General features: G+C 41.2%; 3 protein-coding genes across 4 annotated transcripts in view; 2 read left to right on the top strand and 1 right to left on the bottom strand.

Annotated features, from left to right (window-relative positions):
• Positions 1 to 2,934: 2,934 nt before the first annotated feature.
• LOC135493777 (motile sperm domain-containing protein 2-like) lies at positions 2,935 to 12,246 on the bottom strand. The gene is made up of 15 exons (XM_064781329.1): positions 12,230 to 12,246; positions 12,064 to 12,118; positions 11,594 to 11,755; positions 11,250 to 11,336; positions 10,844 to 10,998; positions 10,439 to 10,499; positions 10,028 to 10,066; positions 9,618 to 9,742; positions 9,191 to 9,316; positions 6,016 to 6,105; positions 5,755 to 5,849; positions 5,487 to 5,589; positions 5,212 to 5,308; positions 4,775 to 5,037; positions 2,935 to 4,580 (listed from the first exon to the last, which is right to left on the bottom strand). Exons 1-15 carry the CDS (start codon positions 12,233 to 12,235, stop codon positions 4,395 to 4,397), a joined length of 1,650 nt encoding a protein of 549 aa, XP_064637399.1. The 5' UTR covers positions 12,236 to 12,246; the 3' UTR covers positions 2,935 to 4,394.
• A 107-nt stretch (positions 12,247 to 12,353) lies between these two features.
• Positions 12,354 to 17,100, top strand: LOC135493439 (uncharacterized). The gene is made up of 8 exons (XM_064780793.1): positions 12,354 to 13,517; positions 13,731 to 13,904; positions 14,052 to 14,129; positions 14,267 to 14,401; positions 14,595 to 14,764; positions 14,858 to 15,294; positions 15,442 to 15,682; positions 15,872 to 17,100. Exons 1-8 carry the CDS (start codon positions 12,423 to 12,425, stop codon positions 16,254 to 16,256), a joined length of 2,715 nt encoding a protein of 904 aa, XP_064636863.1. The 5' UTR covers positions 12,354 to 12,422; the 3' UTR covers positions 16,257 to 17,100.
• Positions 17,101 to 18,953: 1,853 nt separating this feature from the next.
• Positions 18,954 to 21,554, top strand: part of LOC135493304 (kynurenine/alpha-aminoadipate aminotransferase, mitochondrial-like) — a 40,510-nt gene continuing 37,909 nt past the window's right edge. For both annotated transcript variants that reach the window (XM_064780537.1, XM_064780538.1), the window contains exons 1-6: positions 18,954 to 19,097; positions 19,615 to 19,714; positions 20,400 to 20,468; positions 20,614 to 20,746; positions 20,899 to 20,973; positions 21,088 to 21,297. In XM_064780537.1, coding sequence (XP_064636607.1) covers positions 19,031 to 19,097; positions 19,615 to 19,714; positions 20,400 to 20,468; positions 20,614 to 20,746; positions 20,899 to 20,973; positions 21,088 to 21,297 — 654 coding nt within the window. In that variant the 5' untranslated portion in view covers positions 18,954 to 19,030. The remainder of the gene's footprint in view (positions 19,098 to 19,614; positions 19,715 to 20,399; positions 20,469 to 20,613; positions 20,747 to 20,898; positions 20,974 to 21,087; positions 21,298 to 21,554) is intronic.

The raw sequence follows: 21,554 nt of genomic DNA, 5'->3' as shown, positions 1-21,554 counted from the left end.
AGCTAATCTTATATCATAATGAGATTAAGTCGTTTACCTCTACCAACAGCCTTGTCGTAAAATCAGCCATCCAAATTTCAAAAAGTCATTTTGAATCCGCTGGTGCAATGAACAATGTCAACATGAGAATGAAAATGTGGATCTTATTCGGAACGCTCCGCCCTCGTAATATCAGTAAGGCTGAAATTGTGATATATGACTTGAAACGAGCCGTCGGATCAGGTAAACATATTAAAAACTAATAACATGGGTGACGAGAAGATTTAATGTTATTCAACTTGATTATAAAGGCCTAAAGGATTGACCTCTCTTTTGAAGGGATATCAGTATCAAACCGATTGCAAAGGCTAATTAGAATGAATTCAGTACCGCTTTGAGGGAGACTTGTAATAACGGGGTTATTATTTTATAACTTGACTAATGATAAAATCTCGGTAGAGATAAGAGGGGGCCGCTACGCCCAGGGCAATGTAATACGGAACCAAATGAAATCTGTTAGAATTCGAAACCATGCGCAATATCGGTAAAGGCCGCTCAATTTCGTGTCCGGCCATCTACCGAGAAAAAACCAGGCTACTACCGCTAAATGCGTCGTGGATGTCCACTTGATTTTATTAGGGAACTTCTCCAGCACTTTTTTTAAAACATTGACATCGCGAGGTATTCAATCAGAACTAAAACTTTGATGGTTTTTTCGTCGCAACTCTGATCAACCGGCATCGATTGCGAGTGGTTGCGACGTGCTATGTCTCTGCGATTCTGTCTTTATATTTTGAACTGCGACATAGTTGGGCAATGTGCCTAATTATACATTTTCGGGCGGTCCGGGCTGCTAAAATTTAGTTCCCAAACACAGGTTGCGACATTTCAAAGACATTTATGACGGAGCTTAAATTTTCATAACGGGTTAACCTAGTTTGGGGAAGAAATCTCGCGTCCGGCTGGCAACCCCGTGTATATGTGTCCCTTGAGATCATGTAAAATGGTCCAGGGGACTATGTGTCCCTGTTGTAAGATCGGGGTATGAGTAGGATTAGGCCGTCCGAAAGTACATGTACTTCGTTACACAGCCCGGGAAATGAAGAGACTGGAACGCATAGAACCTGGGACACAGCAGAAAAACCCCTTGATTTGGAGACACACAGACCTCAGTACCTACCTCGCGATCTGTGGTCCGTCTATGCAAAGACTGATATCAGCTTGTACCTTGTCAAATTCTAACCTGTCCTTGATAAGAGATTACCAGACTGACTTAGGTCCTAAAAGCACCGAAGTTGCAATAAGACGAAATTAAGCAAAACTTACCTCGAGAGTCACAATCCACCCAAAAGCTCGTCGAGACCGAACTGTCGCTGTCTGTTCTGCCTTCTGTCCTCGTGAAGACAATCAACTTCGCCAGCCTTTCGACTTGAAAACGACCTGTCGCAGAGTTTTAAAAGACACACTCCTGAAATAGTAAAATTGTGTGTGCCCGATTTGGTGCATATCAACCATGATGTCTTCGGAATCACAGGACCATGGAGTATTGTGGTTCAGGGGACAACAAGAGGTCAAAATGAAAAAAAGACCACTTGATAATGGTCTTACTTAGTCTTATATGTATGAAGACGTATCCATATAACTGTCTTATACGGACAATTGGCCTGATTCTTCATTTCGGCCCTTTTCGACCCCTGTTGCCCTCTTCAACCACAGTACAGTGTACAATCCACTGATGGTCCTCTGTCGGAATGAAGTTTTCGTCGGGCTGCACTGTCGTTGTTGATCAGCCTCCTCGTTCTCTTCGGGTTGTCATCGGTGTTGAACAGTGGCGTCTCCTTTGCAGCCTGCATGTAGTTGATGTCACAACTCCTATCCTGTGAAACACAGGAGCCTAGAATAAAGTCTCAAGGTCAAGACCATCCATGGAGCTGACTTGGACCAACAACCTAAAGTTACTCACAGAAAATTCGGGAGTAAAATTTCAACTGCCAAATATCTTATGTCTTGAAGAGGGTCGTTGCTGCTAACGTCTCATCTAGAAAGGTATCCATGTACACTTGAAGGTCCTGTAGATGTCAGAAAAACTACGCATGTTTTAGAGTTTGTCCTCCTAGGTATTGGCTCAAGCCTTTGCGGGTCACAATCTCTCAGTCGTGCATAGAAAACAAAGCCGAAATGATTTATCTACGGGTACATGTTTGGCGATTAAATATCATAATATTAGCTCAAGCCAGCATGACTTTTGCCCCATGCGACCACCAAGCTTTTTAAAACGGGCTAATATTGATTTGATATTGCTAAACAAGCTTATATGTTTTCTTTCTTCAGAATCATAATAATCATGATAATACGATTCGATGATATATGCTTTGGTTCGAGGACAAAATTCAAATATGAATGGGTGAGTTGACATGAGGTGTTTACAGGGCCTTTTCCTTTAAAAGAATGTTCTTGAACTGCGGGACTCCTATAAGCTTTATGCCAGTGCCAACAATACCATGAGAGGCAGAAGAGAAATTTCATCAGTAGTCTCTGTCCTGTCCCGTCCGCCACACGAGCTATTTGAGAGGGAGACTGTAGGGATGGATTAATGTTCAGATTGGCAGTCTCTCGGCGTGCAGTAGGCCTGAAATTTGAACAGGGTCTGGTTTGCCATAGTGATCAGAGTGATCTTTCTCGATCAAGCTGTCTGGTTGTCCTCATAAGAACAGTTTATTCAGGGCGAATAGAATTTGATTGTGACTTTGTCCTCATAAGACCAATCATGACGAATAGAAATCCTGGTTGTGTTTAGGACAAATGGAAAGCCTGGTTGTGACTTTGTCCTCATAGGAACAATCTAGATCTATCATCATACGTCTATCATCTATCATCATCTTTGTACTTCCATTGATCAACAGTTTCAAGAGTGATAGCACAAGAAGCAGAAGATGAAGAAAATCAACAAAATCATATTCATTGCATGCTTTATTCATTTCCAGAGCTGCTAACTCTCCATGATGGCTAATAGGAACCATTTTACTTATGTGAACCGTGCTTATCTTTAAAATCAGCCCAAATAAAACTCCCTCTCATGATACAATAGGAATGTTCCAAGTTTACGACAACGATGAAACCACCATTTCTGGAAATTTCCTGGTACACCAAAAGTAAGACACCTATAGCCAACCCCACACCCCTTCACTGGAACAATCTCATATTTTTAAACACCCAGTACAAAATTCGGAAAACCATCACAGCCCATTTCTTATGTTGAATGAGGGACAAATCATGCAGAATTTTTTTAAAAACAACTCAATTTGGCCAGAACCAATTTCAAACACGCAACATTCATAAGAAAAATAAGAGGTGACTTTTGTATCAAAGGCATGGATGGACATCAAACTGACCCAAAATGGGGAGATCCTATTGACTACAGCCATAACTGCACCAGTTGCAGTTGTCAAATTTGGCAGATTTTCTAACACTACGCTCATATGTCATGTCTTGTCACATTGTTCGATGCCAATCTTTGAGCATTTAGGACCTATATATATCTTCTGTGACCAAAAACGGATAGCACACGCCACAAGCACATATACAACTTGCATGCATACCTAACTATAATACTATACATACCACATAACACACTGAACTGATTCACATACTAGAAATAGTCAACAGACGGGAAAAAGTAAACGAATAGAGGATGTATTTGTTTACTCTCCCCTCAAAAGATGAGCTTATTTCAAGCTTTCTCCAAAAAACCCTAATTCTTCAAGAAGTAATAAGTTGTTTCTTTTCTCTCATGGTGTAAAATTCACATGCCTTTTGTGCGATAATAACAAAATGGAATCAAATGAAATCTCACCATGGGCAACTGTACACGTTAAGTTCTCAGAATTAATAAAATATCAGCCACAATTTTAGCTGTGCAAACAATGATTCACAACTTTCAATAAAACACCCTTGAGAAATAGTTCCCCAGCTTGCGAGACATAGTGTGAATAGTCATGTGAATATCAAAACAAAGCAGGAACTACGTGGAGGGACATAGCGTTGAATGGTTTGTTTGAAAGTGGGTGAGGAGGATTGTTTTGCAGAAGGACGTATTCACCCCGAATAGTACTGCACATTCTTTTGCAAGCAGACACGCTCAGTGGGAGCGCTGGCACTTTCTCAAAAAGTTGGGAAACTGATTCTCAGGGGCAATAAAGGAGCACACAACAACAATACACTTTAAATGCCTGATTATCAATAAACGAACATGGCGACAATTTTCAAAAATAATACATCTTATCACAGCTTATGCGTCAATTCTAATAATAAACACAAGTTTTCTTCATAATCACAGAGTATATTCTGTTTAATGCATAGAGTCCGATGCAATTCGTAAAATTTTGTGAACTTTTTCTTGTTATCAGTGGGTGGCACTAGTGCATAAAATGCGGCATACAGGCATTGACTGTATATTTCTGAATGGGCAGATAGTCCAGTTTGTATGAAAGGGCGATGGCGATACTGATGAACACAATGCACAGACAGAAGAAGACCTGGTAGCGGTAGATACGGTCCAGACGCAGCTCCTGGTTCCGATGGAGGCGTAATATGTTCTCGAGCTGCAAGTAAACAAACAACCAATTAGCAGATAATCAAGGTGTTCTTTTCCGACCATGCAAATATTCCTCTGAATGCAATTTTTTAGGCTCTGCAATGATACGTTTTCTCTCTCGTATGTGTCAACCTCATCAAGTTGGCAAACCTGTAATCTCCACACCATGTTGGAGAACAGACTTGCCACATGTTTACTAACCTTCCGATTCATGTCATCAATCTTTTTCTCCAATGATGGCGAATCTTGAGTTGTCGTCACCGGTGACAGTGAAGATTCTGGCAGCCCCTCCTCGACTGGAGATTTCAATTTTTCTGTGACGTTCGTACGGAGGCGGTGCTCCATGATATTGTCACGCGGCTCTGACCGCCACTTGTCGGCCAATTCACCGCTACTTGAGAAACCATCAGTGCCAATGTCCATGGCCATGACGAGGAATTTGTCCCGGGCGACATTTGTGATACCTAGTGTGAGAAAATAGATTTAGAATTCAGGACTGTCACAGTGGCATTTGAGCAGAGGCGATATTAGCATTTGTGTGTACAGTACATCAACATGGGCATGTCTATTTCCAACCTATTTTTTACTTATTTTAGACGCCAATGTCATTTTAAAACCGAAAGCTAAAGTGGACTTACCAGGCTGTAGGTAGACACTGACTTCAGTGGAGGACCCTGATCGTACCACACCAGTACTTGGACGGACTCGGTACTTTTCTGGCGATGTCGTTTTTACCTGAAATAGTACAAGTTACAGATTATTAAAACCCCTGAAAAACATAGTAAACTTTTTCTCCACAGAAAAATGCTGCGAATGCACTTTACTCCAAACAAGACAAAGAATAACTATTTTTAACACCGAGTTTTTCGAAGCTTTCACGAAAACTGGTGTTATCATTGTTGATATAACCTACCTTAAAGGCTACTCTATTTTCCTGATGGTTATTCGTCAGTGTCAAGATGTCCAAAGATTCTTTTTTCAGGTCTGTGACTTCAAAGTCAAGCTGGTTGGCAGGACTGAAAATAACACAACATGTGTCTTTATAGAACATTCATCATTTTCATATTTTTATTTTGAAAATTTGACTGAATCCAGAAGGAATGGCCACAATGTCAACTGTTTTATTCCTTTAAGTATCACAACAATAATTGATGCAAATTGCTTCTCTGATCTGCACTTACCTGACCGATAAGTATTTCCCATCGTATGTGCTCTCTCCTCGGTCTTTGCGATGGGTAAGGAGAGACTGTGGACGATTTTTGACCGATCCATCAGGCTGGAAGCAGATGTGGAAATTTTTTTAACTTTTTTTTTATAGCTATGACATTTTTCAGCTCACAGTCTGCTCAGGAGGCTGGGAAAGTGCACAATTTCTCAAATAAAATGCTTTTAGAAGTCTCATTCCGTCGAAAACTTTGCAGTTAACAGAACTTTAAAGGTACCTTTGTCGGAGTTGTCGGGCTTGCATCCACGTCATCTGTATCAGTGGAGAAACTGGCATACATATTCTGCTCTCGCCCAGCAAACGTCACCTAGAAACAGAAACAGATAGTTTATTAAGGAAAATGTCTCGCACTGTATTTGGGAATGCTGTGGAGAAAATCATGTTGACCTTTTCTGTATCTTGTTGGACAAGGAATCAAAGTCCATGACATACCGGTATCGTCCTGTCTAACCTCATATCGAGCAAACACCAGGAACAAGCACGCCAATGATATTCATAGACCATACAAGTGCAAACCTCAACACATGAAACTGGATCGAAGCATACCAGGGACACACACTATATGTAGAGGTCACTGCACTATAAAATCTGTTGCCAAATCAATGAATCCAGGTACCAGCTGTCTACAGCGGGAATCAACTCAGCGATTTGTGCCTTGGGCTGAGATGAGATTCGTGCCAGTGGCTGTGATGAGATGGTGTTGCAATCATTATTTGTCTGCCTGCCCACCCACCCTTATGAAATCACCCCCACCTCATATCAGTGCCATTTACATGGCCTCAAAACTTCTTGGTTACCCGTACTTCCAGATAACCCAATAGGCTACTGGATGCGATGCCAGTTTCACTACAAAATACAATGATAACAGCTTTCCCATGGTACAGCAGCACCTCATAGTCATATTATAACTGACTAATATTCCAATCCAACTTACATAATTAACCACCACCTCTTCATTCTTTTCCAACCCAGATTTACAGGTGCTGGTCATAAAATAGTCACTATTTTCACCCTGGTCACATGACTGTCCGTGCGCAAAGATGTTCAGACCTCCCTCAATGACGACCACCGGGGAATTGCCAAAGTCATCCTGGCTGTTGTCACGTATGTCCACATTAACATCAGTTCTCTGCTTTTTTGGTTGTTTTTCCTCTTCTTTTTCTTTATCCATTTTCACCTTACAATGGATGTAATCAGTATTTTCATGTTCCTTTGGACTTTGCTTGTGTATTTTTTCAATATTTTTAATTTGGTGGAGAACAAAACCTTTCCCGGCCATTCTGAACACTGTCAATTTCTTTCTGGCAAAACCACAGTTGTTGCTAGGGTTGCCAAAGGCCCAGAAAGAGGCTGCTGTTGTTGCTAGGGACACTGCATTCTAACCAATCAGAAATCTTCTCTTGTTCAAGGTCACCAGTTGCCACGGGTGGGGTGGGAATGAGGCCTGTTGCTAAGGGAGAAACCATTTTGACCCCGTTGCCAAGCGATTGCATTGTTCTATTGTTTTTTCAACAAAGTGTAGTTGAACACAATGATTCTGTCAAATCGAGGTAGGAAATTCCTTCCCCTCTGTAATAATTTTACAGTTACCATTATTGCTCTGTTGGGAACAATTTTCAATAATGGTCCCCCCTGTTGGGAACACTTCTAAAAGTAACTGTTTCCTCTGTTGGGAACAATTCCACAGTAACTGTCACCTCTGTTGGGAATGACTTATATGTAACAGGCCCCTCTGCTGAGACCAACTTTACAGTAACAGCCCCCTCTGTTGGGACCAACTTTACAGTGACCGGTGCCTCTGCTGGGAACAACTTTACAGTAACCGGTGCCTCTGTTGGGAACAACTTTACAGTAACCGGTGCCTCTGTTGGGAACAATTTCACAGTAACTGGGCACTCTGTTGGGAACAATTTTACAGTAACTGACCACTCTGTTGGGAACAATTTTACAGTAACTGACCACTCTGTTGGGAACAATTTTACATAACCTGTCCGTAACCCAAATCAGTGATGACATCGCTGACATAACAAGACACCTTGCTGATCAGTGCTGAATTTGAAACAATGTCAGAGGTCCTATGTGACCAATCGATGACATCACAAATATCATCTTCGGGCAGTGCTATTGCAGTCGATGCTTATTCGCAAGTGCTTCACTTTCTCAGTAACTAACCTTTTTCAGAAGTTTCTGATCCAGATCCGAAGCAAGCAACCCATCCCCAGTCTCACTGAATTCCTCATCAGACTCTACATTTGTCACTGACATTGTCAAGCTAAGATCTGCTGAGTCAGCAACTGTTTCACAATTCTGCAACTTTCTTGTTAGGTTATCGGTTATTTTGAGCTTTCTATCTCCTCGTCAGATAAAAACTACCAGCATCGAAGAGCATGACAGCCCACAGTTAGACAATCCACAGACAGAGGAAAATGCCTCAAGAGAAAGAACCTCACAATAAGAAATCAGCCAGACTCCACTCCAGTGTATGTTCGTGCAGCAATTCACAGACACAGCAAAATCTCCTCAGAATTTCTCAAATCATGGAATAAAGCCAGGAATTCATGAACGAAATAAACTCCCCACAGCTTGACGAAAACGAATAGACACTCTACCAGTGTACAGTATCACAGGCTGTACCAGTACCACTAGTTTGTCGGGAATCTGTGAACATGAAGAAATCAATACTGCAGCCGTGAAGATGCCACTACATGAGCGGGATGTTCTCTGATAACCAGTGGTGGTATTGACAAATAGACAACAATGCAATTACATACATATTGCTCAACAAATTCCCTATCCCAGTTAACCTACTGGCTACAAATGTACACAGCAACAATACAGCACACAATAGAGGAAATGAAACATCACATAATAACCTAATTATTGTGGTCATGTGTGTAGCATATGTAATGAGAACATTCCATGTACACAATGGAGCCACTTCAGCTGTCTCCCGGAGTTTCAATGGTACTTTATTATACTGAGAATTCAAAGTAGCCAGCCGATGCGGAACGAGGCTGAACTAAAATAATGTGCTGATTCTGCATGGTGCCGAGGTTTTAATGGTACTTCATCATAATGGGAATTGGAAGTAGCTGATACTGAGTGAGGCCGAACTAAAATAAATGCCGTTTCTGGTCCTCCACTCCAGGTTTCAATTGTGCTTTGTCATCATGGGAACTGGAAGTAACCCCCATTAATGGGCCATGTCTATTACCCTCTTGATATATCACGCATGGGTACTGACGATATCTCGGCTCAATACCATTATTCATCTCAAAATCTTTATAATATTTGCCCTTTATAATCAGGACATTCAGGAACCACAACAATTTTTCGCCCTCATCCACAATCATAGTATTAGTACATCCAAAACGACACTATAGTTGACCTACCTTTTTTCTCGCGGCTAAATCGCCAGGTGAGGGTAGAATACCGTTTTCATGGGTCAAACTCATCATCTCCCCTGAGCTGTCACCGATGTCCAGAGATGGAGGGATATACGTGTATTTGTAAGTGTCCTAGACAATGAAACAACAAATGTTTCAGCTATACTTTTAGAATGTACATTTTCTATGCCAGATGAGGTGGCAGAATGATAAAACGCTGAAAAGTCATTCAACTACACGAAAGGTGGAGAATCTTATTAATTGGTTTCTGATGTTGAGATGAAATGACTTCTGTAAAGGAGATGCAAACGATGTTTTAACAGTGCCTGTTCGTCCCTGTGTTTCACAATATGATAGTGTACCAGGAGCAAGATCGTGAACTGAATCCAGCATTCTACCGGAAACCTGTGATGTTCTGAATAGGACTACTTACAGTTCCCCCCATATGCTCTAATAACTGGTCCTTGTCGATGTACTCCTGTATGTCCCCTTTTTTCACAAATATCACTTTCTTTGATGATTCTTCACTCAACCACGTCTTGATGATTTTCCAGACAGCTGAAGATAAACAAGTATAGAGGCTATTTCATGGGGCATTTTGGTAGAGTAATGGTAGCAACCGAAGTGCCACCATAGTTCCAGTTCATGGTGAGCCTGCCAAGCATCAGCGGCGGCTCCATGTGGCAACTGACAGAACTGACTTTCAAATTGTTTGAACACGTAAAAGCAGAGTCAATGGTCAATGTTTTGATACTTCCCCAAGTAGATGAGGCAAAGATCCATGCGATTTCTTAACAGGTCAAATCACTGATTTCCTCTTCAACTTTACAAAATACCACTTACCGTTTAGCACCCAGGGCATGTCATAAACTAATAAATAAGCTGAAATTAGAGATGCGAGACATTAAAATGTTTACAAATTGGATGGTGCAGAGCCACCGATAACTTCAATGATCTCATGCAACAGCACCTCATCATTCACTATAGATCCATGCACTTGATTGGGACCAACGTTTATGAAAACGTCGCGTCTCGTCACGTTACAGTAATGTAAAATGCATGGTGACGTGACGACGGCCAACACTACGTTATGTAAACGTTGTTCCCAATCAAGTGCATGAATCTATAGCCCTATAAATATACATGTCACTAGACACTGGGCAAAACTCAACAAGGATTTTACTTTTATTTTACTCCACAAGTCTAACATCTGCAGGTTATTACATTTAAAATATTTGAACACTAAATGCTTACCTAAATAATTTGGATAGTACGTCGTGAAACAGGTGATGATAAACTTGATGAGGTCCAAATCCTAAAAATAGGTGCAATACATAATGTCAATTCCATCATTCAATGGCAAATAAAACCTACTCTTGAAATTCATCATAAGCCCTCTCAAATTTCTTTCCAACTTGGAAATGACAATATACATGTAATAGCATGGATATAGACTATTAATCATTGGAAGTATCTCTCAAACAGTGCTGAACCTTTTGTGACTACAGGCACAGCACTCAATTATGTAACTCAAAACCATAAGAAATAGCTGACTAACAGATGAAGCCCTTTCGCCGACCCACTTCCCAGATGAACTGTGTCTCCTCCCAACACAAGCTTATTTTTTGGTTTCAATGTTATCTTGACATGATTCCTTACCATGTTCGATAGGCCAGCATCAGTCATGTCAAACATCACAACAATTTGGCTGCCCATATTCTCCATAAAATACTGCTCCAAGAGGTAGGCAACATATTTCTGAAGCAACAGCAACTTGGTGGGATCTTTTTTGTGGTCTTTTATTCTGAAATACACTGAAATAGAGAACAAATAGTCACTGATACATGTAAATGTTCCTCTATTGGTACAGGTCAAGAAAGTAGAGTATTCATCTATAACGTGGAAATCATTCAGTGAACCTGAATCATGAAGTGGGTTTGTTCCTTTGTCAATTCGTGAAAGAAATCTTGCAAAGGCTACAAATGATTACCCACAGTTCTTAGCTGGTATTTTGAGAGATTCTAAATAAGCACAAATTGTGGTACATCATGGAGGAAAAACTTACAAATTTCATTTCCATCTTTATCATGGTTATGAAAATATATAGCACCTTTTTCATGGACTTCTCGAGGAAACGATGTCGAAGACAAACCTGAAAGGGAACAAGAAAGATGCAATGTGGTAAGTCCTTTACTGTAACATTAGCATTCTACCAGACATATCATTTTTAAACTATGAAAAATTACTACAATATATTGTGAATGCATCAATTCCAGCCTAAAGTGCCCTTGATTAGTTATCAAAATTCAAGGACTCCTAGTCCTATCAGGCCGGCATGAAAAAACGCAATCGTTAATGAAAATATGAGAGTACAATCTGCAGATATCCAAAGTATGATAAAACAATTACCATTCACTCCAATGGACTTCCTCCAAACAAAAGCTCCGTCGATCATGGAGGTTGCACTGTCAATGTTTCCCTTCTCACTCTGAAGAAAGAGCTCAACATACGTGTCATTATCTTCCAGTCTGGCAAGATCTTCTGCATCATAGAGACCTTGAGCAATTTTATCTGAAAATGGAAGTCGAAAGAGTAAGGTAGATTGATTTTATTTGCATACCTACTCAGCTAGGCTACTGCATGGCTATACTCAAGACTCACAGACAGTCTCCACTTACTCCAGTCTCCAGTATCTTCTTGGGATTCAACAATCAAATTTACTTTCAGGGAGTCCTTTTTCACCCCTCAAGAACTTCTGAGCCCAAGCTCAAGGATTTAAACAGCCTCTGTCACTAATCACCACAAATAATTTCCGCAAATTAATTTTTGGTCCTAGTTCAGCTTTAAAAATTGAAACATGAAAAATGTTGTCACTTTACCTCGATATTTCTCCCTAAACCTCTTTCTCAAATCCGGGACTTTGACGAAATATTCCTGCAAATAACAAAGCAAAATCAGGAGAACTTCTTTTTGAACATAAATAATAAGCACAGGCTGAGATATTATCAACTTTGATGCAACAAAAACCGGAAAAAATGTACTTACTGCCATGTTGGACTCTACTTCCGCCTCCCCTAATCCGTTAATAAAATGCAATCTAATTGGCTAAAACTGTGAAAATTTTGTATCGGGCATTTTGATTGGCGTAACTACCGGCGGAAAGTTCAACATGGCTGCGCCCATCAGAGTAAAAATTTTGTAAAAAAACTCCAATTTTTTGCTATGTACTCAGTCAAAAATGAATTCGGGTCAAAACTTTGTTACCAAAGATGATCATCAGTTGCTAGCGGTCCAACTGGTACCAAATAACTCCCTGCATAGTGTCTCTGTTGAAGGAAAATGGTTTGAATATGACACTGGTTCGAGGGTCCTGCACCAGTCCAGTGCACAAACACTGCTTCTTCCATGTAGTGCTGCATCGGCAAGAATCCTATGCTGTGAAAATGTTGTTAATGCTGTAACTGGAGAGACTGTGCCTTACGTCATTGTTGCAGCCAAATCGGGCGAGCCAGAGGATCCTGACTACTCAATAACCCTGTTTGTACTTGGAGCAAAGAAGAAATTGTACATTGCTGCACAAACTTTCTTTGTCCCGTCGTTTTGTACCTTTGAATATGGAACAGATGTTCTTACAGTTTTGCAGTCATCAGTAAGAATCTTGGATGGACCTACCGTGCTGTTTCTCAGCGAAAACAACGGTTGTTTTCATTTCATCTACCGCATTTGCAATGTCGGATCATCTCATTCAGTCACCTCTGAACTTAACCACTACACCGGGAAAATCAAGTACTCCGAATTGCCTCCTTCCAAGAATGAAGATTCAAATGACAAATCGTACAACTACCACCGATTTCTGTCGGCAGATGTTAAGTTCTCCCATTGGCATCGAACAACCATTCTCACTGTACATTCCATAGGTACAACTAAGCCCACCCAGAAAAAAAATGTGCCATTCTCACTTGTGCAATCCACAATCAAAATAACCGATTGGGGCCAGAATGTTGAACATGGTACTGCCTTGAGTGATTTGATACCAGACGTCTATGCAAGTATTTGTACCTCAGAAGTGTTGTCCATCCAAAATTCAAGATGCCATTCCTTTCTGCATGAAGATGTTCATAATGATGCAGAAGGGCCTGCAGCAAAAGATACTGTGATATGTACGAAGTTTGGACAGATGGCTCAATTCTGTTATAATCATCTCTACTCCTGTGAAGAAATACCAGCGAAGGACATACAGCGGATCTTTATTGTGGATGCCTTTGACAACGAATATGTTGCAGCAGTTTCGCAGGAAAATGGTGTCATTGCTGTGAAGTTGGAAGATCTGAAGGTTTGTAAAGGGACATTCAGTATCTTGTTCTCTGCTATAGTGTATGAGTCATGTAAATCAGGGATGGAACAACCCTCTAGTGAATGCCATCTCATCCTCTACTGGCATCCAGCATGTCCAGGTAGTCATTTTGTGTTTGTTTAAATTCAATTATCGCTGATCGGTTTATTTCGTCATGCCAGTTTGTTCAATTGAATGATTTTCATCTTTCAGCTATGTGGACACTGGCCATCAGCGAAATATGTTGTTGTCGGCGATTTCCTACAGAATGGAACTGACCAGCTACTACTGCTGCCTGCTAGCTGGTGGAGGGAGAGTGAAACGATCAGCTCGTTCTGCCTCACAGATTTTGGATTTTGCTGTGTTGATACATTGGATGACGCTGAGGTATATTTTGTGTTCTAGTTTTGGTTAATGTTCAGAATACTTTGTGTGGCAGATTACATGTATAACTGTCACAAAGTTTTTAAAATATGGTTTAAACCTCTCTATGGCTAGATGTTCATTCATTTACTCCTACATCTTTATCCTCAGGCGATGGGTGAGCCAATGGAAGACGGAGACAGCAACAACCTCGGTACAATAGTGGAACACTTGGAATCTCGTGTACAGGTAAGGAAGCCAGGCCTCTCAATTACATTATTTGGACATTGCTTTCCTCAACACGACCCCCCCCAAAAAGGTATTGTGGGGGATTTTGGCAGCCAATCTTCATCACCGTAAACAAATTTTGATTACTTTCTTTCCAGTGTGGCATGACGGCACTCCATCACTCTGAGAATCTCTGCCGGGAAAAGATGGATCTTGCCAAGAAAACCAGCCAGGGTCTGTGTAGTATGGCAATAGAGGGCAGCAGCATGCTTGACCACAATCACAACAACCCGGTTAGTGAATATTCATGTTATCTTTCGATCATGTTGGCAGATTTTGGCACTTTGTTGTGCCACATCTTGGTCTGGTCCCTAGAACTTATTGTAAACTATATGCTCATACCCTAGTGAGAATCAGCGCTGCCTTTTGGGCATTTGACAGCTCATTCAGGATGGTGACAGTCATGTCCTAATTTACTTATTTCAGTCCAATATGGTAGACTTGTTTAGTGACCGAGCAAACCATGTTGCAGCAACATCATCACTTAGAGAGGATTTCAACCACCAACCACAACCATTTGATGTCGCCGAAACCTGGCAGAGAATTGTGGGAAACAAGTGGATCATAGGCGTTGATGTCATCAACAGAACGGGAAGGTCAGTCTTAAAGTGATCTTTGTCCTCATAATATCAAATTGTCTTCTAGATCGATGTAGTCCTCAAAGAAATATATTTCTTGTACCCTTTCAGGGACATATCTGAAATATGCCTGTTGTTGGTTCAAGACTCACCCGACCTACCAAATTTAAAATGCCATAGCAAAGTCCAGAACTCTGTCCGAGCAAATGACAACAAACAAGGAGCTGAACCACACTCAAAAAGAAGAAAAGTAGTCCCGAGTAATGGCCAGCCGTACAGTATTACTGCCCCCGAGGAAGAAGATATGGTCACCCTCACGACTGTCACAGATTTGCCAAAGTTTACGTTTCCGACGATCTCCTGCCAGTTGTTGTTACAGTGGTCCTTTTCTGGGCTTGCTGGCGGAGGGCCTCAGAATGGTGGTGGTGATGCATGCCAGCCTCACGCTGCCAGGCCCTCCCAGTGGGTCTGTGGACAGATCTCATTACAGGCTGAGCACGTGGTCAGTGAGAAATTCAACGTGAAGTTGACGACAGCTCCTCAAGAAGGTTTGTATGATTTAACCATGAATGTTTACTTTGATATTGACATTGTTTCTGAAAATTGGCACCTTGATTCTCAGATTTGGGATTTTAGGATGATAGGTAAAGACAGGTATTTGAGAAAAATCAATCAAAATCCCCTCTGTGTTTCAGTTTGTGAAGTGCGCAGAATCCTCCAGTGCCTGAACACCTGCCAGTTAGAGACAACCCTCCAGCTCCAGTCCTCTTTCCTCACCAACGATGCCCTCATCTCCGCTCTACAGAGATTCGGCCTGACCTTCCATAAAATGTATCACTCCTATATTGACCTTGAACTTGGCATGTTCCACCTGCTCAGAGTCGACCTTGAAACCAAAGGTCAAGGTCAGGGTCTTTGGATAACAGTTCACTCAAAGTAAGTGATAATGTCCTGGAATCGCTTTCAGATAGAAATGGTTTCACTGCCACCACAGAATTCATCCTTGCTGGAATCTTTATCACTTCTAGTGGGGAGAACAGGTCAAATTCACAATGATTGAGGTTGGTGTAAACTGAAACATTGGTAAGTCTAATAATCGTAAATTCCCCTTTGTCTTTTTTTCAGTGATGAAAATCAGCTCATGATGTTCATCCACATGTTGTACTCCGGTCTTCCAGACGATCTCAACATCGTTCACGGCAAACGAGGCAATATGGCGGCTGCCATGGCAACAGCTCTTAATCACATGGTCCAAGAGGTCAACCAATCATGTCACAGTATCAGCAATGCATTGAAATCAACAGGACATGCAGATGCAATGGAATTCGATCAAGTTTCATTGGATCAAACAGTCGCAGATTTACGACAAAATTTCGAACTCAAAAAACGGAAATTTATGGAAGATGACGTGAAGCCGTCTGCATCACAACCAGTTTTACGATTTCCACATCTGCAATCACTGACAGATGGGTCTGTCTCAAACATGGTTAAGGAATCGGAATCTCTTTAGCGTATCTCAGAAATGTTTTATTCTGAGTCTGCAATAGGCCAATTGCTCATTTGAGAATGTAGAGCAGATAGTGTAGTGCTTGAGATGCAGATGCCTTGATCGTCTGCTGGGAAGTGTTGCCGTACAGAGTGTATTGGTTGGTGAGGCACAAGCACTGTGCTGAGGCCATCTGAGTATTCTTAGATGGGCGATTGGCAGATGGAAAATTGGCATGACAGGATCAATGACCAGTATTATCTATGCAATTCAAAATCTATGCAAATTTACATTTTCAGGGGTTGTATTCTAGAGTTCCTTCCTTATTTATCTAGCAGCAAGTGTTGCGTCTGTTGAAGTGATATGCATGTTTTTCTATATTCAAGGGTCCAACTTTCACAGATTTAGACTGAAACGCGATGCAAATTTATAGTTTTCTACAAGTAGCTGTCTGGTTTTTTTTATCAAAGTTTAATTCTGTAGTCTAGAGCCTGTTGCACTTTTGATAAGTACTAAAACCATTTGCCGCCATTAGCTTGTTTAAGGGTTACAAGTGCATTCACAAAATCTAATTAGCATAAATTAGCACTGAATTGATAAACCAATATTTCTGCCTGAATATCGCCTCTTAGGGGATCCCAATAATCAAGGTCAGCACTCTAGTATAAAATCGAAGTGGCCTCTCCTTGTTTTGGGCTTTTTATACCCAGTGCTTAATAAATATACGCATTTATTATGTTTGGATTTTATTTATTCAAGTGAAAAATGTTAGTATCGTTTGCTTCTAATTTTAGAAGCTTGTGTTGTCATTTTGATGTTGCAGTGTATTGTGCTTTTGTTAGTTTTAAATAAAAGATAATGTAGGATATTCTAGTGTCCACTCTTGGTTTATCTTCTGTGTTACTCCAGTGCATCGGAGCTGGTGTGAGAGACCATTTCCAGGCTGTTGTGAGGCTGCCGTGTTGGAGTGAAGACCATCACAACGCCCTGTGAGAACCAAGTTCACCATAAACATTCAGGGATGCTTTTCTTGTGGTGCGCCGGCTGGCTGTCTTGTCCCTGACACATTCAAGCATCAACCTGTTTTGTCCGCAACTGCCCTTCCCTTCAAATAAAGGTTTTCCTTTCATAACCTCATATCACTTGATCCCAACATGCTTGGTGGGTCACAGCCATTTTGATGGAGAGTAAAGATCGACTTTTCACTCAAGCCGGTATTCGAAGAGATATTTCACTTTCTTTATAGGATACCATCAGGACTGAAAAGTGAAAATTTGCATGCATAGGACTTGGGTTGTTTTGCCGAGCCCTTCAAATGCTGTGTCTGATCCTTTCAGAGGTATCCTGATTTGAGAGATTAAATTTGGGACTGTCCTTTATAAGACCCCCTTTAGGAGGGGCTCTTAAGATACACGTGTGTGCGGGAGTATATAGTGAATGATTAGAAATAAAGAGAGTAACTATTGTATATCCTACAAACAATTTTTTTTGGTAAATTTCTGAATTAACTCCGTTGAGTTTACCGATTTCTCCGCGATCTTCCGGTGGTGGTTGCTATCCCATTGGTTGAAATTAAGTTAAATTAAATTTAAATCTTCATGGGAATTCGCTACATCATATGCCTAAGAAATTGGCCAATTATATTAATATTTTTATTAGAGAAATATCCGTCCTAAATAATGACAGAAAAGGGTGGTTTATTTCAATTTTGTGTCGACATGGTCGAGGTCACGTGACATAAAAACAAAACAATCGCACACACCCGTCCAAAAAAGGCACTTTAAGAAAAATAAATACGTTTTTCCAGCTTAAAACCACACTGACGACTAAGTTATATTGGTCTACTGCCCAAATCTGAAGTATCAAAATGAATCACAAACTAGAACTAGCTCTATTTAGCTATAGTTGCGTGAAAAATTCGGGTGAGCGACGTACATTCTGTACCCTAGCGGCCAATAAATAAACTACTTTCAGCCGTCTGCTCCGGTCTCGTTAGGGAGTTTTTCCCAAATGTACGCGATGATGACGTGCCCCATTAACAGGACGTAGGCCTAACATCTATTTTAAAATGCGTTTCCAAAGTGAATGCATGAGGACAATCCATTTAAGTGTCGTATATCACTGGAAACGCCCGATTCCCGTGAATAAGGACAATCACAATGTATTACATTACCAAAACAAAAATGTGTCGGAAGGAACTATATGGATGGTCCCATCGCACCCCCCCCCCCTCCAGCAGTATGACACAGAAGGGCTAGTTGACTGTCCACCAGGGGGGTTTGGGGGGAGCTTCCCCCCCAACGCACTGGTAAAAACCTATGTCGACGGAGGGGGGTTTGGGGGGTGTCCCCCCATTGTAAGAGCTGTAGTTGTTAGAGCTTGCACTTAACATATGCTCGTAGGGGGGTTCGGGGGAGCTCCCCCGACCTAAAGGGGGGCTCACTAAGTCCTTGACTTTACATATTAGAGAGGGTGACCTCAATAGACAAGTGTTCGCTAAGGAAGGATCAAGTCAAGGAAAACCTGCTTGCGGCAAATCATGCACTGTGTACAGTCACAGCAGAATCTGGAGGAGACAATGTGCGCTGTGAAAGCTTGGAGACGCAAGGGATGCCGAGTGAAATATTGGCACAACCAACTGGCGACAGCGACACCGCCTTGCTCTCGGCAACTCAGGATTGGTCAAACCCACACAACATTATAAAGGAGGGCCCATAAAAGATGCCGTTTCCTAGCAGACAGCATTTTTCACACTTCCCCGAATATTTTACGGAATAACTACATCTTTCAGCTTCAAAATGAACTACACTCGATTTCTGACGGCTACCAGTTTAGCCAGGAAGCCATCACCGATTAGATTTTTGAGTAGGTTTGGTTTAAACGCCCGATATCGGATATCGTGAGGTGAAAAGTGACAAGTTTTTGTCAATTTTGATATGCAATCTCTGTGTCTGAGCATCTGAGTCGGTCTGGACACGCTTTGGCAAATGTGTTGTCTTTGTCTGCGTTGACATTAGAGATGTGAAAGTCTTTGTAACGGATTTGGACAGATCAAACCACACTATAGTACACTTTGTGAGAAAGTCAGAAAGCACTTACTTCCACTTTGCCCTGCTGCCCAGAGGCCATGGCAACTGTTGCCATTGTCATTTGTGACCTAGTGGAACATTGGATCAAAGAAAGGGATGGGCTCTGGAAGTCTGTGCCTTCCCTTATCACCACAGGCTTGTACTCCCCACCCCATCCCTATCCACCCGGCCCCGCCCACTCGTAAATAAGTATATAGCCTAGCGACATACCGGTAGCCCAAGTATGACAAAATAACATCAGGCGGAACCAAATAATGAGATCTGTTGTTATATCATGTATTTCTACTTTGTAGCGGAGATCTTGGCCAAAAGTCCGCCGTCAATGATATCGCTGGCTGCAGGGCAACCCAATCCAAGCATGTTCCCCTTCAAAGAGTCCTCCTTTGTCCTAAGGTAAGGTACGTCAGTGTGGATCATTTCCTTTTTGAAACCCATTCGACCACTGCCAAACGTGATATTTGCTAATGAAAGTGTTTACAAAGTCCGTTCCAATGGCATGGATTACTTTTCAACAATGCAGCTGCTGATACTACCAAACTAGTCATGTAGTAAAACTTTGATAACATAGTTCTACGGCTGTGCTGTGACAAGACTCCAGGCTACTGCCCCAGATTATTTGACACTGCATGAACTACAATATCAAATTATCTTTTTGCTCAAATAAACCTGGTCGAGACCAGTGTAAACACTCAAAGCAATTCATTTCATGCCCTACATTTCAAACAGTTGACTATTCAAATAGTTTTCTATGGATATAAAGGCAAGATTTTATTTCTGTCACACTTATTTTTTTACGTCTTTATATATATGTTATCTTTTGTAAAGTGCTTAGGAAATGATTTTATTCGTTATTGTAGCACTCTAATTTAATAAATATTATTATTATATTATTATTATTATTAAGATCAAGCTTAATTCAGTCTATCCCCCCTTGAGATCATGGCAACGCCTATAATTATGAAAGTACCACAGCTTGGTTTTGGTGAATTCAGGACGTTCTCTGATCTGCTTAAATACGACAGCTTAATTATCCACTAACATGCAATTGAAAGACCTGATTTGAATTCTTTCCCTACAGGGATGGTACTTCAATTGAGCTTGATGAAACATCTATGAACATTGCTCTACAATATGGCTCATCAAAAGGGTAGGTTGCTGTAGAACAAGAACTTTTTATGATCTAGTTTGCATCAAATATAAGCCTATACGACCAACATGAATTCAGCATTGCCAAGAGTGAGAATAAAGTGACAAAGACTGGTCTCTTATTTGTTATCATCGGTTCATTTTAGGTATGATCCTCTGCTGAGCTGGCTAAGGGAGCTCCAGAAGAAACTCCATGACCCTCCGCTGTTCAACAGTGAGAATAAAGAGACGAAGACCGACCTGTGTATGGTGTCTGGTAGTCAAGATGGGCTCAGTAAGGTAGGGCTCAAGCAATGCATGCATAAAGGGGTGAAAGAAGGACTGAAAAATTGAAAAAAAGGCACCATACTTAAAATGAGGTGAAACACACTGACCCTGCCTATAAACAAAAAGCAAACAGAAACTAATTGAAATTTTTTGGTTCTTTTCAGGCATTTGACATGTTGGTATCTAGGGGAGACAATGTTTTGGTGGAAATACCTTGTTACCCTGGAACACTCACAGCAGTAAGTATCTGACATGGGATGCAATAGTGCAGGCCTCATCAATTAGATTTGTCTCTGATTGGTTTTAGTCCTCAATCAGATTAACATTTCATGATGTTCATTTCTTGCTTTCAGTTGAGGCCAAAAGGGGCGAACCTGATCGGTGTAGAAACGGACCACCAGGGAATGAAACCCTCATCATTACGGGAAGCGTTATCGAAATGGAAACCTGAGGATAGTAAAGACCCGTTGTCTGATATTCCCAAGATTCTTTATACTGTACCCAATGGTGGTAATCCAACGGGTATGTCAACCACAGAGAATAGGAAGAAAGAGATTTATCAGGTTAGGACATCAGTTCTCCCTGCATTTTCTTACAGTAGGACAAGGATACCGTCATACTTAATTTTGCTTGGTCAATCAAGATATTACTTAAAGGGGTACTACAGTACAACCACTCTAATGCGGACACCCATGGGACTGGGCGTTGGTGTCCGTAATGTAGAGGAGTCCTTTATAGGGAGGTTATGCCATTATTGTCCAAAAGGTGTAGTCATGTTTATTGAGGTAGGTTGAAACCTCAGCCAAGTCCACATTTGGGA

The sequence above is a fragment of the Lineus longissimus genome, chromosome 9 (genome assembly GCF_910592395.1).
Source record: "Lineus longissimus chromosome 9, tnLinLong1.2, whole genome shotgun sequence".
Lineage (NCBI taxonomy): Eukaryota > Metazoa > Nemertea > Pilidiophora > Heteronemertea > Lineidae > Lineus > Lineus longissimus.
Note: the sequence above shows the minus strand (reverse complement) of the source record. Positions and strands in the feature narration are given on the sequence as shown.

Excerpts from the sequence above, each read along its gene's own strand:
- LOC135493777 (XM_064781329.1), bottom strand. Across the intron at positions 5,309-5,486 it reads AAAATAGAGTAGCCTTTAAG|GTAAAAACGACATCGCCAGA; the intron begins GTAGGTTATATC and ends GTACTATTTCAG. Across the intron at positions 4,581-4,774 it reads TTGATGACATGAATCGGAAG|CTCGAGAACATATTACGCCT; the intron begins GTTAGTAAACAT and ends GTTTACTTGCAG.
- LOC135493439 (XM_064780793.1), top strand. The coding sequence starts at position 12,423 with ATGAATTCGGGTCAAAACTTTGTTACCAAAGATGATCATCAGTTGCTA. Across the intron at positions 15,295-15,441 it reads GACGACAGCTCCTCAAGAAG|TTTGTGAAGTGCGCAGAATC; the intron begins GTTTGTATGATT and ends TCTGTGTTTCAG. Across the intron at positions 15,683-15,871 it reads TGGATAACAGTTCACTCAAA|TGATGAAAATCAGCTCATGA; the intron begins GTAAGTGATAAT and ends TCTTTTTTTCAG.